Raw genomic sequence first — 14,875 nt, 5'->3', positions numbered from 1 at the left:
AAAGCTAAAGTATTTCGTGGTTAGAAGGCTCCGCTAAGCAGTCGAAGATTTATTTTGAAAGTCTACCGTGGTATTACATCTCAGTATTACTCGATTCAATTTTTATTCCTGCCTAAGTCATTTATCACTTATAGTAGGCTTCGATGTGGCAAAATTTCGACAGTTTGACAAATCCTGAAAACAAATTTCCCGTTTAGCGTTCATATGATTACTAAAACCCTTTGAGATTTGAAATGCCTTCCGAAGCGAAAAGAGCAGAATTGTACTTGCTACTGCTACAATCAATTACTGCTCTGGTAATGGCGCTAATCAACGCAACCCCATCCTGTAGGTACGATGTGCAATTGACCATCAAGAAACGGTTGTTCCAGTTGGTTAAAACGTTGTGGAGTTACCTGAAAGATGAAGCAGCCGAACTAGAGACCTTGGTGGATTCTGATGCCAACAGTAGGGCGTTGGAATCCAGCCGAGGCTTCAATGAATTGATTTCCGAACATCACGCTGATAGCAGGGCGTTGGACAGCAGCCGCGGCTTCACTAATTTAAGCTTAGAATATGAGAAGTCTCCGAATGTCGAGGTGAGATCGATTTACTAATCTAATCTGTTCTCAAAAAGAAAACAATGGAATATAAGTCCTTTTATAATTAACATGATTAATCATATTAATTGCAATTTTTAAACAAGCATTACCATAATTTATGTTCAGAACTATAATTAACAGATATATAATATTATTTTATTTAAATACCAGCACTTCCACCACGCTTCATTGAATTCGACGTTAGCCAGCGGAGCAGCTGATCCTATGCATGGTTCTCGCTTTCCGCTGATACATCGCCTGCTGACGGTACTGGCGCGAACTCCGAATGACGAAATATTCACCCAGACGGTGCAACCATTCCTCCACGAGCCGGACTTCCATCAGCATTTGCAGGACGAAATGGCGGTTTTCCGAAGAATGCTCGCCGGTGAAGAGCCCTCGTTGTATCAAGCCGAAAAAGTGCTGGTCAAACGATTGAATCGTATGGAAATAGCCATGCAACGCATAATGGAGCAGTTGGAAGCGTTGGCGGAATCCGGGTGAGGCAGACGATTTTGAAGCGTTTGTATCTGCTGGGCGATGCTAGCGGTGCGGTGCGGTGGTGACGGTAAATTCCTTGTTCGAATCGTTTGTGTCTTGGATGCTGCGGTTGGTGTCAAGAATGTGCAAGTTTATATCATTCTCCGATTGACGACGCTGGTGGCATGAGAAAGGCGCATGCGTTCACATCCAAATCTGACCCGAATACGAAGAGACACAACATCATAATTGAAATACATATTTGAATTTATCTGTGCATTAGGCGTTTTAGTCGTACAATAAAGTGCAAAAGGCTATTCTGCCGCTGCAAGTATAACTGACCCATATTTGCCTGATTGCCTATCCATATGGGGCAGCTATGCTTTTATGGGCAGTGATAAATTCTTAAACAAATCTTTGATAATATGTACGAATAATCTGGTGGCATTTATGTTTGCAGGAAAGTTTAGAAACGCTTCGTATCGGGGAAAATGTGGTAAGAGCTGCTGTTAATTATTAACTAGGGTTACTGCTCCTGGATTTCATCTCATAGCTCCGATATTGGTCCTACGAAAAACAAAGCAACGAAAAGGTATTTGATTTGTTTATTATTATTGTGATTTTTTTCAGCAGTGAGCATGCATGTTAGCAAAAAGAAGGAACGAAATTGGTGCCGTATTTCTTTGTTTCGCGATGAGATGAATATATGTACACTGAGATTGAAAACGGAACAGTTCCCCTAATTAATTATTTATTAATCGCTTGCTCCTAATGTAAGACCTAAATACAGGATCTGAAATACAATCTCTATTATTGTGATAGTTCTCTGGAGTTTTTGTAAACCTAACGTTTAAACTTTTTTTAGATTATGAGAAATATCTGTCGTTGGAAATAAGCTTTTCCTATTTTATTATGCTGTACAGTTTCAATTTAAAGCCTGGTGAGTTCCAAGTATTTCAAAGTAAATTTTGAATAACCGCTAAAACGTCTTAAAAGTTTCTGTCTGAGTTTGTTGTTTCTGTTTATTCTTTTATTATATATAGGCTATTCATAGGTTTAATCATTTTCACATTTTTTTTATTTCACAACATTATTTATATTTGATGAGATATGCGTTCTACGAATTCAACCGTAAGAACAAAACAAACATATCAGATTAGGAACAAAATGCCGAGTTATAGTAATATCCCGATTTTATCACCCCCTGATGAATTTTAGGGTGATAAAAAACCCCAAAATCACCCAATTATTCATTTTGGGGTGATAAAATAGGGCATATGGCCCTCCTTAGCCGTGAGGTAAGACGCACGGCTACAAAGCAAGACCATGCTGAAGGTGGCTGGGTTCGATTCCCCGTGCTAGATAGATTGGAAATTATCTCGACTTCCCCGGGCATAAAAGTATCATCGTGTTAGCCTCATGATATACGAATGCAAAAATGGTAACTTGGCTAAGAATCCTCGCAGTTAATAACTGTGGAAGTGCTTAATGAACACTAAGCTGCGAGGCGACTCTGTCCCAGTGTGGGGATGTAATGCCAATAAGAAGAAGATGAAGAAGAAATAGGGCATGTGAGCGATTCCAAGCAACAGCATCAAAATATAAGAACATTTTTAATTCATGATTTTCTATTGAGTTGAAACTTTGCACAGTTTTTCAATTTCATCTGAATCGTCATTTTTCAATATCAAATCTTCATATTTAGTCACGACTAACTTTTCAAAAGGGTGTATGTGAAAATGGTTGAAAAATATTTAAAAAGCTGCACAGCAAAAACGGATTGTGATTGTTATTGATTGTTATGATTTTTTCAGCAAAGTTAGACAACTAAATTGTGATTCTTAAGAAAATGTAAACCTCAAAAAAACATTTTTGATGACACCACCGCACAATGGTCGGATTCGTCAAATTTCACGACATAAATCGATAACTCGAAAACCATCAGTGCTAGAGTTTTAACGTCTTCAGAAGAAATGATCTACAAGAAGAGATCTATTTTTGGTGTAAGTTGTCATTAGGGTGGCCCCTCGGTGATTTTTTTTTTGGAAATTTATTTTTTTACCCTTCTGAGTTAGGAGTTCATATAATTCTACAAAGTTGTAGAGAATTTAATTCTAAGCATTTTTGCTTAATAAACATTGATTTTATCTCATATAGGTGATGTTTTATGACAAAATTGCTAAATTTAGATAGGGTGGTCCCGAAAAAAATAGTTTTTAGCTTCCACTTTCATCAATACAGAATATTTTCAAAAACTGTCTTCGCATCGCTTCACGGTCTTAAGATGGCGCATCTTTTGGTTACATAAGATGGTTGATAGCTTCATTTTCAAGCATATTATAAGCGTTTTTTCATGAAAAAGTGATATTTTCTGAGCATTTTACTGCAGCTAGTAGCAAATATTAGCAAACAATTCAATCGTAATCTGAAAGAATACATGCAGGCCCATCAAATCCATGGTATTTCATTTGTCCATCTTTGTCCACTTTTGTTTGACGATAGTATTATATTTGAACGAAAAATTAGGGTGAAATACATATATCATCTTTTGGATTTTCACAATATTTGGTAGAATAAAATAAAAGAACACCGTCTTCGACCAGAGGTCGTACAGACTGAACACTTAACACCTAGACAACTGACAGGACACATAATATCCAGTGGACCGGTGGAGAATTTTTCGATCACGAAAAGTTTCCTTCTTACCGAGGCGGGAATCGAACCCACGCTCCATAGTCCATGCCTCTAGACGATTGACGGCGATAACCGCACGGACACAAAGCCCACAAAGAATCGTTCTTTATCTAAAATATTTAAATCAACTCGTGTAAAAAACAAGTCGAAAAAATCATTTTGACATTTTAACTACTGGAACGATTTTCAAGGTGTTCTCATGAAATAATTGCTTAAGAGAGCTACTTTTGTGGCGAAATACAAAATCATAAAATTCAAGTTGGTTTTTCATGGCCAATTCGCAGAATAATTTCATTTTCACAGTTTCTAAGTGAGGGTCGCCAATGACTACATATGATTCCATGAACATTGACAATTGGTCCAGTAGTTCAAAAATAATGTTTTAATTTTTTTTTTTCAAAAATGTTAATTTTTTCGACCACCCTGGATCGAAATCGGACAAAATTGAAAAGTGATTTTATCTATTTTCGAAAAAAAAAATGATTCTACCAAATATTGCGAAAATCAGAGATATGGTATATGTGTTTCCCATGGAATAGCTGATTTTTCATACAAAAACTAATATGATTATCAAATAAAAGTGGACAAACATGGACAAATGAAATACCATGGATTTGATGGGCCTGCATGTATACTTACAGATCACGATTGAAATTTTTGCTAATATTTGCTACTAGCTGCAGTAGAATGCTCAGAAAAATATCACTTTTTTCTTGAAAAAACGCTTATAATATGCTTGAAAATGAAGCTATCAACCATCTTATGTAACCAAAAGATGCGCCAGTCCAAAACAGCAACACACATACAGAAGAAGATTTAGTATCGGGTGCCAAAACAGCTCTTATGAAACATGTCATTGAAGGAAAACATACGTTCAACCTAACACACCCCAAAATACTAGATAAGACCAACAGATCATCATCCCTCCCCGTATTACAAATGTGTCATATTTCCTTCAGGGCTGCAAAATGGTGGATTGAGCGCCCAACAGAGCTCTGGTCCCCACAAGTCCCTATCTCACGCTTCCACGGGTCGTCCGATGACAAAAGACCACCAGCTAAGGGTTGTGTACTTGACTGGTAGTGCAGCCTGGGCACTGTTGTCCTTCTGACATCAGCTAGAGTGAGAAGGTACGCCTCGAGCGTCTGTTCACCAGGAGGTGCGGCTCAAACAGCGTCTGCCTGGTACCCAGCGGCTGATTAACGAAATGTTGTATTGCGTCACCTAAACCTAAGGTGGCAGCCCCATCATCGCGATGTAGGTAACGCAACCCCGGTAAGGTAGCTTACTGAAGCTTCTCAAATACCACGAAAAATGGAGATAGAAGAAAAAGAGAACCGACCCGGCAACAAAATAAGGACTATGATTGGAAACTCGGTACCTGGAATGTCAGGACCCTAAATGAACCTGGACGAGTGAGCCTTCTGGCTCGTGAACTGCAGAAGGTTGGAGTGAACGTGGCTGCTATTCAAGAAGTCCGATGGCCTAGATCCGGAGAACGTGAATTCCGAGCCGTGGACCCCACGACCAACACTACATTCAAGTATAACATCTATCACAGCGGCGGTGAAAACGCAGAGCATGGAGTTGGTTTCGTAGTCATGGGCAAGCAGATGAAGCGAGTGATGCGGTGGAAACCCATTAGCGAACGAATCTGTGTGTTGAGGATACAGGGCAAATTTTTCAATTACAGCCTAATCAACGTTTACGCACCGACAAACGATAAAACCGACGACGTGAAGGGCACGCTTTATGAATGTCTTGATAAAGCCTATGGAGAGTGCCCAAAGCATGACGTGAAAATTGTTATCGGAGACGCTAACGCTCAGGTCGGTAGAGAGGACTTTTTCCGTCCCATAATCGGTAGGGAGAGCCTTCACTCCGCTACCAATGTCAACGGCCTACGACTAGTAAATTTTGCTGCTGCCAGAGAGATGGCCATAAGTAGCACCTACTTCGCACCAGATAGACCATGTTCTGGTGGATGGGCCCCATTTCTTCGGATATTATCGATGTGCGGACATTCAGAGGTCCGAACATTGACTCTGATCACTTCCTCGTTGTCAGTAAAATTCGATCACGGTTGTCAACTGTATCGAACGAAAGATCACAGCGAACGATGCGTTACAATATCCAGCGATTGTCGGCGCAAGGAGTATCGGCTGAGTACCGCCAGAAGCTCGACGAACGGATAAGTGCAATCAACGTTAGCGACAACATAAACGATCTATGGGAGTCGATCCATGGAGCGGTGAGCACAACAGCACGAGAAGTGGTAGGCACTGCACATAGGCGACCCAGGACGGGTTGGTTCGATGTGGAGTGTCAGAGAGTGACAGACGAGAAGAACGTTGCCAGAAGCCGGATGTTGGTGTCGGGTACCCGATCGAATAGAGATCGGTACAAGGAAGCAAGGCAGCAGGGATTATGTCCAAGGGCTTGACGATCCCTCCCCAGGCCACCTGCGAGTTGTGGCGCCTGCCTAGGATGTGGTAGGGTTTGACAGTGGGCCCTGTTAAGCCTCTATAAAAAGCTGCATGTATCCGCAAGTAGGCTCCGCCAAATCGACCGTGTGCCGCTCAAAGCGCACAAGCCCAAGTCCTGGTGTTAGGTGGGACGCTAAACAGTCCTAACACGACCCAAGTAACACCTCTTGTTTCTCAGTGAGTAACAACAACTGTGGTGTGACTTAATAAAGGTCTGACTTATGCACAACGCGTCGTATTTGGAACTCCTTTGTGACACAAAAAGCGCAAGAGGTGGAGCTTATTTGCAACATCTTGCGGCTACAATGAAAATAAAAACACAAAAACCAACCGGGAATCGAACCATGAACCTTGAGATTTGCAACCTTCTACTATAACCATCACACCAACAATTGTGGTTTGTACAATCACATAGCGCGTCAGGAAGACCGCTGGAAAATGGATTGTGGTTTGGAAAATTACAAAGCATGGAAGACCGCTGGTTTGTGGTTTGCAATACCACAAGGCATGTCTGGGAGACTGCCGAGAAAAAAATTGACAATCTAGAGAATCCCAAGGAGGGACATGGAAGCATTTATTTTTGTTAAAATAAATTTAGTTTGAAATGTATAACTTAGCGACTTTAGTGTACATGAGACTACCAGTTAAGCTTCTTCTTATTGGCATTACATCCCCACAGTGGGACAGAGCCGCCTCGCAGCTTAGTGTTTCATTCAGCACTTCCACAGTTATTAACTGCGAGGTTTCTAAGCCAAGTTACCATTTCTGCATTCGTATATCATGAGGCTAACACGATGATACTTTTATGCTCAGGGAAGTCGAGACAATTTCCATTCCGAAAATTGCCTAGACCGGCACCGGGAATCGAACCCAGTCACCCTCAGCATGGTCTTGCTTTGTAGTCGCACGTCTTACCGCACGGCTAAGGAGGGCCCCAGTTAAGCTAGTTCTATCGAAATCGGAGAGATATGGAGATCTATCGTATGCTACAAAGTTGTTTGGAAGGCTTAATATATTATCTTGAAGTTTATTTTGGAATTTACTGACTTAGTAGTCGTAGCGGAATTACCCGTTGGATGAGATATCCAACATTCATGAAGCTCAAAAAACGATGCCAGCATTCACAAAGTCATAAGTTTGGAGTTATTGGCTAATAGTACTGGTTAACATAAGTCTAAAATTTAGGTATATACTTATGCTATCCCATTTAAGTATGATATCTCTGCGAAATTTTAGATAAATATCATATCCTAGGCCAGATGTTCCCAAACTACTTGTACATGCGACCCACCTAGCAGAATCGTATATTGCTTGCGACCCTCCCACATTGGCTTTTAGAATTTAGATAAAAATAAGTTCGCGTTAGATTGAACAAACCATTATGAATTGCTTTATATCCCATCATTATATTACTTTGAATGGATTGGAAATGATTTGGAATTCGAATGGATTTGGATTTTGGTTGGATTTGATTGGAATGGATTTGAGTTGGATATGGATTGGATTTGGATTAGATTTTGGTTAGATTTGGATTCGATTTGATTTAGATTTGGATTGCATTTGATTGGATTTGGATTTAGAACGGATTTAGATTGGATTTGGATTAGATTTTGATTGCAGTGGATTTGGAAAGGATGTGGAACGGATTTGGATTGAATGTGGAATAGATTTGGATTGGATTGGATCTAGATAGGATTTGGATTAGATTTTGGTTGAATTTGGATTTGATTGGAATGGATTTGAATTGGATATGGATTGGATTTGGACTGGATTTGAATTGGATTTGATTTAGATTTGGATTGGAATTGCATTTGATTGGATTTGGATTTGGAACGGATTTATATTGGATTAGGATTGGATGTTGATTGGAATTGAATTGAATGTGGCTTGGATGTTTATTAGAATTGGATTGAATTTGGATTGGATTTGAATTGTTTGGATTTCATTGTATTTGACAAAATCTCAAAATTTATTGTTCTTCATTCACTGCATAGATCCAATTCTAATGGCTGTGATAGATTTGTCTAATCTAATCTAATCTAATCTAATCGAACACAAACGCAGCCAGTACAAAGAAAGCATCCTGGAAAATATTGAGTTTGATGACGCCCAATAATTTTTCTTGTCAATATTGAGGCTCACAGCATACCAGTGATATGACATAAACTTCAAAGCGGCCAGGCCCACTGCGTTGTGTTTGCCGCAGAAATGATTCTTCGAGATGTATCGTGTTCAAGTAGTCACTTCAACCTGATACATATCACGAATCTACAGGGGTTGAAGGATGCGTGGACATACCGTACCATACGCACCGTGTTCTTTTTAAGTTCTTATTTTGGTAGTTGAATATAAATATGTAGTGAAATGAATAACATTATAATAAGAAATTATATCAAATTTTATATATATATACTAGGAGCCAAAGTTAACTCGGGATGTACATCTCTTGTAGAAGAAGCTGGAAATTGTAAAGAATTTAATTATTATTGAGAATGTTATGAGTATCAGGTAGCAGTTCATGTGCCAGAACGTCGTCTGCATAAATGTTACATGGCAGGATGTGAAGCTTTTATTCCTGGGATGTTTTGTAGTGTACTAGGAAAATGTTAAATCATGAAAATATGAAGGTACATAATTCAGTAATAAATATATAAAAGTAATAAATATATAAATATATAAAAGCATGAAAACATGCTAATTTTATAAAATGAAAATAAGAAACATAAAAATATAATGTAATAGGAGAATAAAAATTGTTATATGTAAATATAAAAATATGAAAACATGAAATTGAAAAATGAAGATACAAAAATATGAATACAAAAAAAACATAAAAACATGAAAATATTAAAATATTGAAAATTTTAAATATAAAAAGTGATAATAAAGAATAAAATTTTGAAAATATGACGATATGAAGATCTGAAAATAAGATAATATAAAAATATTAAAAATATATAACATGGAAATATGAAAGTATAAAAACATATGAAACGGAAATTTGAAAATATGGAAATATGTAAATATGCAAATTATATATGAAAATACAAAATATATGGAAAAAATTAAATATATGAAAATACAAAAGACTAAAATATGGAATTTGAAATTAAAAAATACAAAAGTATAAAAATATGATCATATACAAGAATAACAAATTTGAAACATGAAAATATAAAAATATAAAAGCATCATAATGTTATATGCTCACAAAGTATAAAAATAGGAAAAACATAAGAATATGGAAAACATAAAAATAATATAATATGATAAAATTATAAAAATATGACAATACAAAAATACAAAATATAAAAGTTTAAAAATATTAAAACATAAAATATCAAATAAGAAGGTGTAATGTTGAATTTACATACTTTGCACTCCGCAAGACGCTCCGATCGAATAGAGTTCGCCGCCGTACCAAACTGGCTATCTACAAAACGCTTATAAGACCGGTAGTTCTCTACGGACACGAGACCTGGACGATGCTCGTGGAGGACCAACGCACACTGAGAGTTTTTGAAAGGAAAGTGTTGCGTACCATATATGGCGGGGTGCAGATGGCGGACGGTACATGGAGGTGGCGAATGAACCACGAGTTGCATCAGCTGTTGGGAGAACCACCCATCGTTCACACCGCGAAAATCGGAAGACTGCGGTGGGCCGGGCACGTAGCCAGAATGTCGGACAGTAATCCGGTGAAAATGGTTCTCGACAACGATCCGAGGTGCACAGCGGGCAAGGTGGATCGATCAGGTGGAGGACGATTTGCGAACCCTCCGCAGACTGCGTGGTTAGCGAAGTACAGCCATGGACCGAGCTGAATGGAGAAGACTTTTATGTGCAGCACAGGCCACTCCGGCCTTAGTCTGATAATAGAAAAAAACAAGGAAGCAAAAGCAGCCGAAAAACGAACCCACCACAGGAAGAAAAAAGAGTACGAAGAACAATTTATTAGTGAGACGCAGGAAAAAATGGAGCAGAACGATATGCGGAGGTTTGATGAGTCTGTCAATGGCGTGCGGAGAAAGACAGCGCCAACTCCCGTCATGCGCAACGACCAACAAGGGAATTTGCTGACAGATAAAACCGAAGTGGCTGCCAGGTGGAAGCAACACTTCGAGACTTTGTTGAATGGAGGAAGTGACGGTGCATCGGTGAACAGAATAAATATTAGCGACGATGGACAAGCTGTGGAATCACCTACACTAGATGATGTTAAAAAAGCTGTTAAAGAGCTAAAAAACAATAAAGCTGCGGGGAAGGACCAGCTCCCGGCTGAACTTCTCAAACATGGCAGTGAGCAGCTTTATGAAGTTCTGCACCATATTATGTCGAAAATATGGGAAGACGAGGAAATGCCTGCTAGCTGGTTGGACGGCCTCATTTACCCTCTCTTTAAGAAAGGGCACAGACTGGAGTGCGCCAATTACCGAGGAATAACCCTCCTTAATTCGGCGTACAAAATTATGTCCCGTATTCTGTTCAACAGATTGAGACCGCTTGAAGAGTCCTTCGTCGGCGAATACCAAGCAGGTTTTCGTGAGGGCCGATCAACGACGGATCAAATGTTTACCCTGAGACAAATCCTTGATAAATTCCTGGAGTACAACTTGCAGACACATCATCTGTTTATTGATTTCAAGGCGGCGTACGATTCAGTGAAACGGAAAGAATTATGGCAAATTATGCTTGAACATGGTTTTCCGGCGAAACTGTGTCATTTGTTACCTTAGATGGATTAAAGCAGGGTGATGCACTCTCGAATCTACTGTTCAATATAGCGCTCGAGGGAGCGATTAGGAGAGCTCAATGTTCAGGGCGACTGGAAGCGATTGGCCCATGATCGAGTCCAGTGGAGAAGGATACTCCATTCGGCGTAGGTTCATCGAAGAGCTGTAGCCCATCAAGTAAGTAACATATTTCCTTCAACACCAATACTGTTAACCATCGTACTGATGTGCAAAGTCTCAGTACCAGTACGCTGGTCTGTTGCACACTATACAAAAGTCGACATTAAGAAGAACACTCACACATCCGAACAATATCAATATGCCAAATGTTGCATGCAACCATGATCAAATTACCCTAAATAATGATAACGACACACAACCTTCAACGATGACCATTACCCATTATTATTGTGCCTACCATTTTGAAATCGCAGTTACAGTTTGTTGTATGTTAACAAACAAACCCAGTTTTAGACCATTTTTTCAAAATATACAAATAGTAAGTTACATAATTTACCACACATTTCGAATTGTAATCACTCATTAACTCAACATACAGGCAAGCATGAAAAGCCCCCTTTCCACCACTGATCGAACGTGGTTTACAATAATTTACGATAGACGATAGACTATAGTGAGTTCAACATTTATGGTTTATGTTATATGTATTCATGTTATATGTTAAATGTAATTACATGCTTTAGCGACCCTTGAAAAAGGCCACAACCCATCGGCCGAAACGTCGGGCAAGTAAATAAACCATCGTTTTGATACTTCAGACTGAGAAAGCCATCCTCCGAACAGTACATCTCATCCAGTCGAAAAACACCCTTCCAATAAGCAGCTATATTGAATTTGCCCACCATCTTGGATTTCTTTTTGAAAACTGGGGTGACATTGCGCATCTCGAATCGAATCACTCGATTCGTACGTTTTTGCATTCGTTTCGAAAAAATTGCGGCATTATGTATTTCGTTCGACTTCATTCAGTCGCAGTACAAGATTTCAAATGGTGCTGTACTAGCTCAATCGAGTATGTTCTGTCAAACGAAAGGTAAACAGAGAGAATAAGAGTGTTTATCATGCCGCCCGCTGGAGAGACAACCTTCAGCGCATTGCAAATGTGAGTAAACAAAGAGAATAAGAGTAATTTCATCTGCGTGTAGCATGTTGCCTGTTGGAAAGGCATCCTTCATGGCATGAATTGGCAGTTAATTTATAAACAAGCAAATCGTGCTCAATGACTTTAAAAGCAATATCATTTATTGAGCAGTTGAAACCGATTAAAACATTATGCCGATACGACATGTTTTATAAATTGAGATATAGTTACGACACAAGTTATAATAAATTATAAGCAACTCGGCCGTACGAAAACCATTTTGTTTTTGTTAAATGTCTTGGCTGTGCATGGCTTTTCTAAAGCATTTGTTTAGTTTGATTGCTCTAATTGTAATCAAGTGTCGGTCTTCCACCGTCATTAGTCGTCTGTGTACACGCGACCGCATGCGTAGAGCAATCAAACTCATCAACTGCTTCAGCATTTATTATATTTATTCGAGTTTATGCCACGTATCCAATGTTGAGCTAAATAATTTAAAGCTAAAAAAGGATTCGATAATAAATTACTTTGATGTTTCCATGTGTTTCAGTTAGATGCACTTGGGTCATCTCTTGCGCGTTTTTTTTTATTTAACTCAACTATTTTTACGTAGATTTTGAAATACGTTTTTACGCAGATTTTCTCCATAGATTTTTTACGCGGTTTATCGAAATTGTCAAGAAATACGTGAAAACTGCAAAAAAACGATTTAAGTTGAAGTCGTTTTTACGAGGATTTCGGGATAATTAGAGATTGCATATTGTCTGGAAACTATAAAAGTAGGTATACTTATGACATTCTTTCCTTCAAGATACAATAATGAAACATTTATACTCTTCCCGTAGAGAAATAATAACAAATATAATAAAAAACTTTCAGCAAGAAATGACTCTCGAACAACATTCGAAAGCTATAAAGGTGACGAGTGATTTTCATTCGACTTGAGTCGTTTTTCAGTGTGCTATCGAGTGTCCATAATGCCAAAACATCTCGTTATTCTTGTACCTCCTCGAGCAAACTCGAACGATGAGTCGTTTTCGAGATCGAATCGAAAGCCGTAATGCCAAACATGTTCGACTCGATAGAATTACGTTCGAATAGAGATGCACAATGCCACCCCTGTTTTTCCGCCATCTCAGATGTATGTTTTTCTATCGAAAGTTATATACTATTTACCAATACCAAAATTCTTGAATTATTTAATACAATAACTTGAATACGGCTCCGTTATGCTCAAAACTTTTGAGCCCTTCAAATAAAATACTGTTGTAGATATGCTTTTCATTTTTGAACCATATTTGGCTTAGAATAGTGTATAAAAATCAAGAAACTGACGCCAAAAGCATTCGAAACAATATAATTTTAGGCATTTTTAAGAACCTCGTGCAAATAGTGGCCCGGTATTTATGCCCGGCCCGGTTTAGAATTACTCAATACAAAGCTGTAATTTTCAGGAAAATTACAAATTACTAAAAATTCACCATTAATGTATTTTTCGTATTTTATAAAAAGCTGTATTGTTCTGTTTTAATGAAATCGTGAAGGATTAAACTTTCTAATTTCAAGCAAAATATAACACAAACTCATCTACAGGTTTTACAATACTTTCTAGGTCACACCTATCCGTGGTCACCCATTGCACAAATGATAACTGATCAATATATTTTTCTCAAACTCAGCGAATAAAGTATTTTCCATTGATGAAGAATCTGGACAATCCGAACAAAATCGTAGATAGCAATTCGATGTTGTATTTTCACACAAAAGACTACCAGGTAAGATTTTAATACCTTTTGTTGAATTGATTTTTTTCAAACTATGTAAAATAAGGTTAATATTCTCATGGGTTGTGCACACACACACATTATGTGTCCCTGAATTGGAAAGATGCTTGCATTGCCTTGGCCGAAGGCTTGCAAATGAGGAAAAACCTACTTTAATATTATCGTGAAGTTCCTTGAAGCGTGTGTACTAGAGTGGCGCGCAGTTCTATGGAAACACGCAAACTTCATCTGATCAAGTGAGATCAAGGTTTTTCTGAATCGGCCTACAAACAATGTTACAGTCGCCTCTCCACATCTCGATATTGAAGGAACCATCGAGATAGGGAGAGATCGAGGAATGGAAGTAAAATTGAAATGGATACTAGATCAAAAAAGCTTGTTGCTATGAAAAACGACAACAAAACAAATATCATTCCTTGATGTTGTCCAAAGATGGTCTAGTAGCCTACAAAATTTGAACATATTGACATAAGGAGAGTGAATCCAGAACAAAACATGATCAGAACACACCGAGATAGAGAGATATCGAAATAGGAAGGTTATCGAGATACAGAATGCCCAAAAGTATGTAGATAGAAGGGACCTAGGAAACCATCGAGATAGGGAGAGATATCGAGATACAGAACATCGAGATGTGGAGAGTCGACTGTATTACGTTTCGAAAATTATATGTTCAAACCATATGCAAGAAATCAATGTTTCTGCCAGCACTACCGGACAACCTATGATTGTCGGAGGGCAAAACCCATCTTCTTTCTTGTCGGATTTTTTTTCTTTAAAAATGATTCCGGATAACTCCTATTAGCTCCAAATTTATTTTGAAATAACACTCAGTTCAATTATTGGTCTACGTAGCTCGGCAGTGCTGGAAGATTAAACGATTTTTTTGCATATGGTTTGAACACTCAATCTTCGAAGCGTTATAACTTTTTTCGTGGACGTTCCAGCAACGTGCCTTCTTCGGCAAAGTTTTTCGGCATCCTTTGGGTTATACTTTAACGTAATGTGCCACTTG

General features: G+C 38.4%; 1 protein-coding gene across 1 annotated transcript; it reads left to right on the top strand.

Moving 5' to 3' along the window:
• Positions 1-122: 122 nt before the first annotated feature.
• On the top strand, positions 123-1,390 carry LOC134214296 (uncharacterized). Its single transcript, XM_062693707.1, has 2 exons — positions 123-578; positions 753-1,390. The coding sequence occupies exons 1-2, from the start codon at positions 234-236 to the stop codon at positions 1,083-1,085; spliced, it is 678 nt and encodes a 225-aa protein (XP_062549691.1). The 5' UTR covers positions 123-233; the 3' UTR covers positions 1,086-1,390.
• The last annotated feature ends 13,485 nt before the right edge of the window (positions 1,391-14,875 follow it).

This window comes from Armigeres subalbatus, chromosome 2 (genome assembly GCF_024139115.2).
Source record: "Armigeres subalbatus isolate Guangzhou_Male chromosome 2, GZ_Asu_2, whole genome shotgun sequence".
In the NCBI taxonomy this organism is placed as follows: domain Eukaryota; kingdom Metazoa; phylum Arthropoda; class Insecta; order Diptera; family Culicidae; genus Armigeres; species Armigeres subalbatus.
Note: the sequence above shows the minus strand (reverse complement) of the source record. Positions and strands in the feature narration are given on the sequence as shown.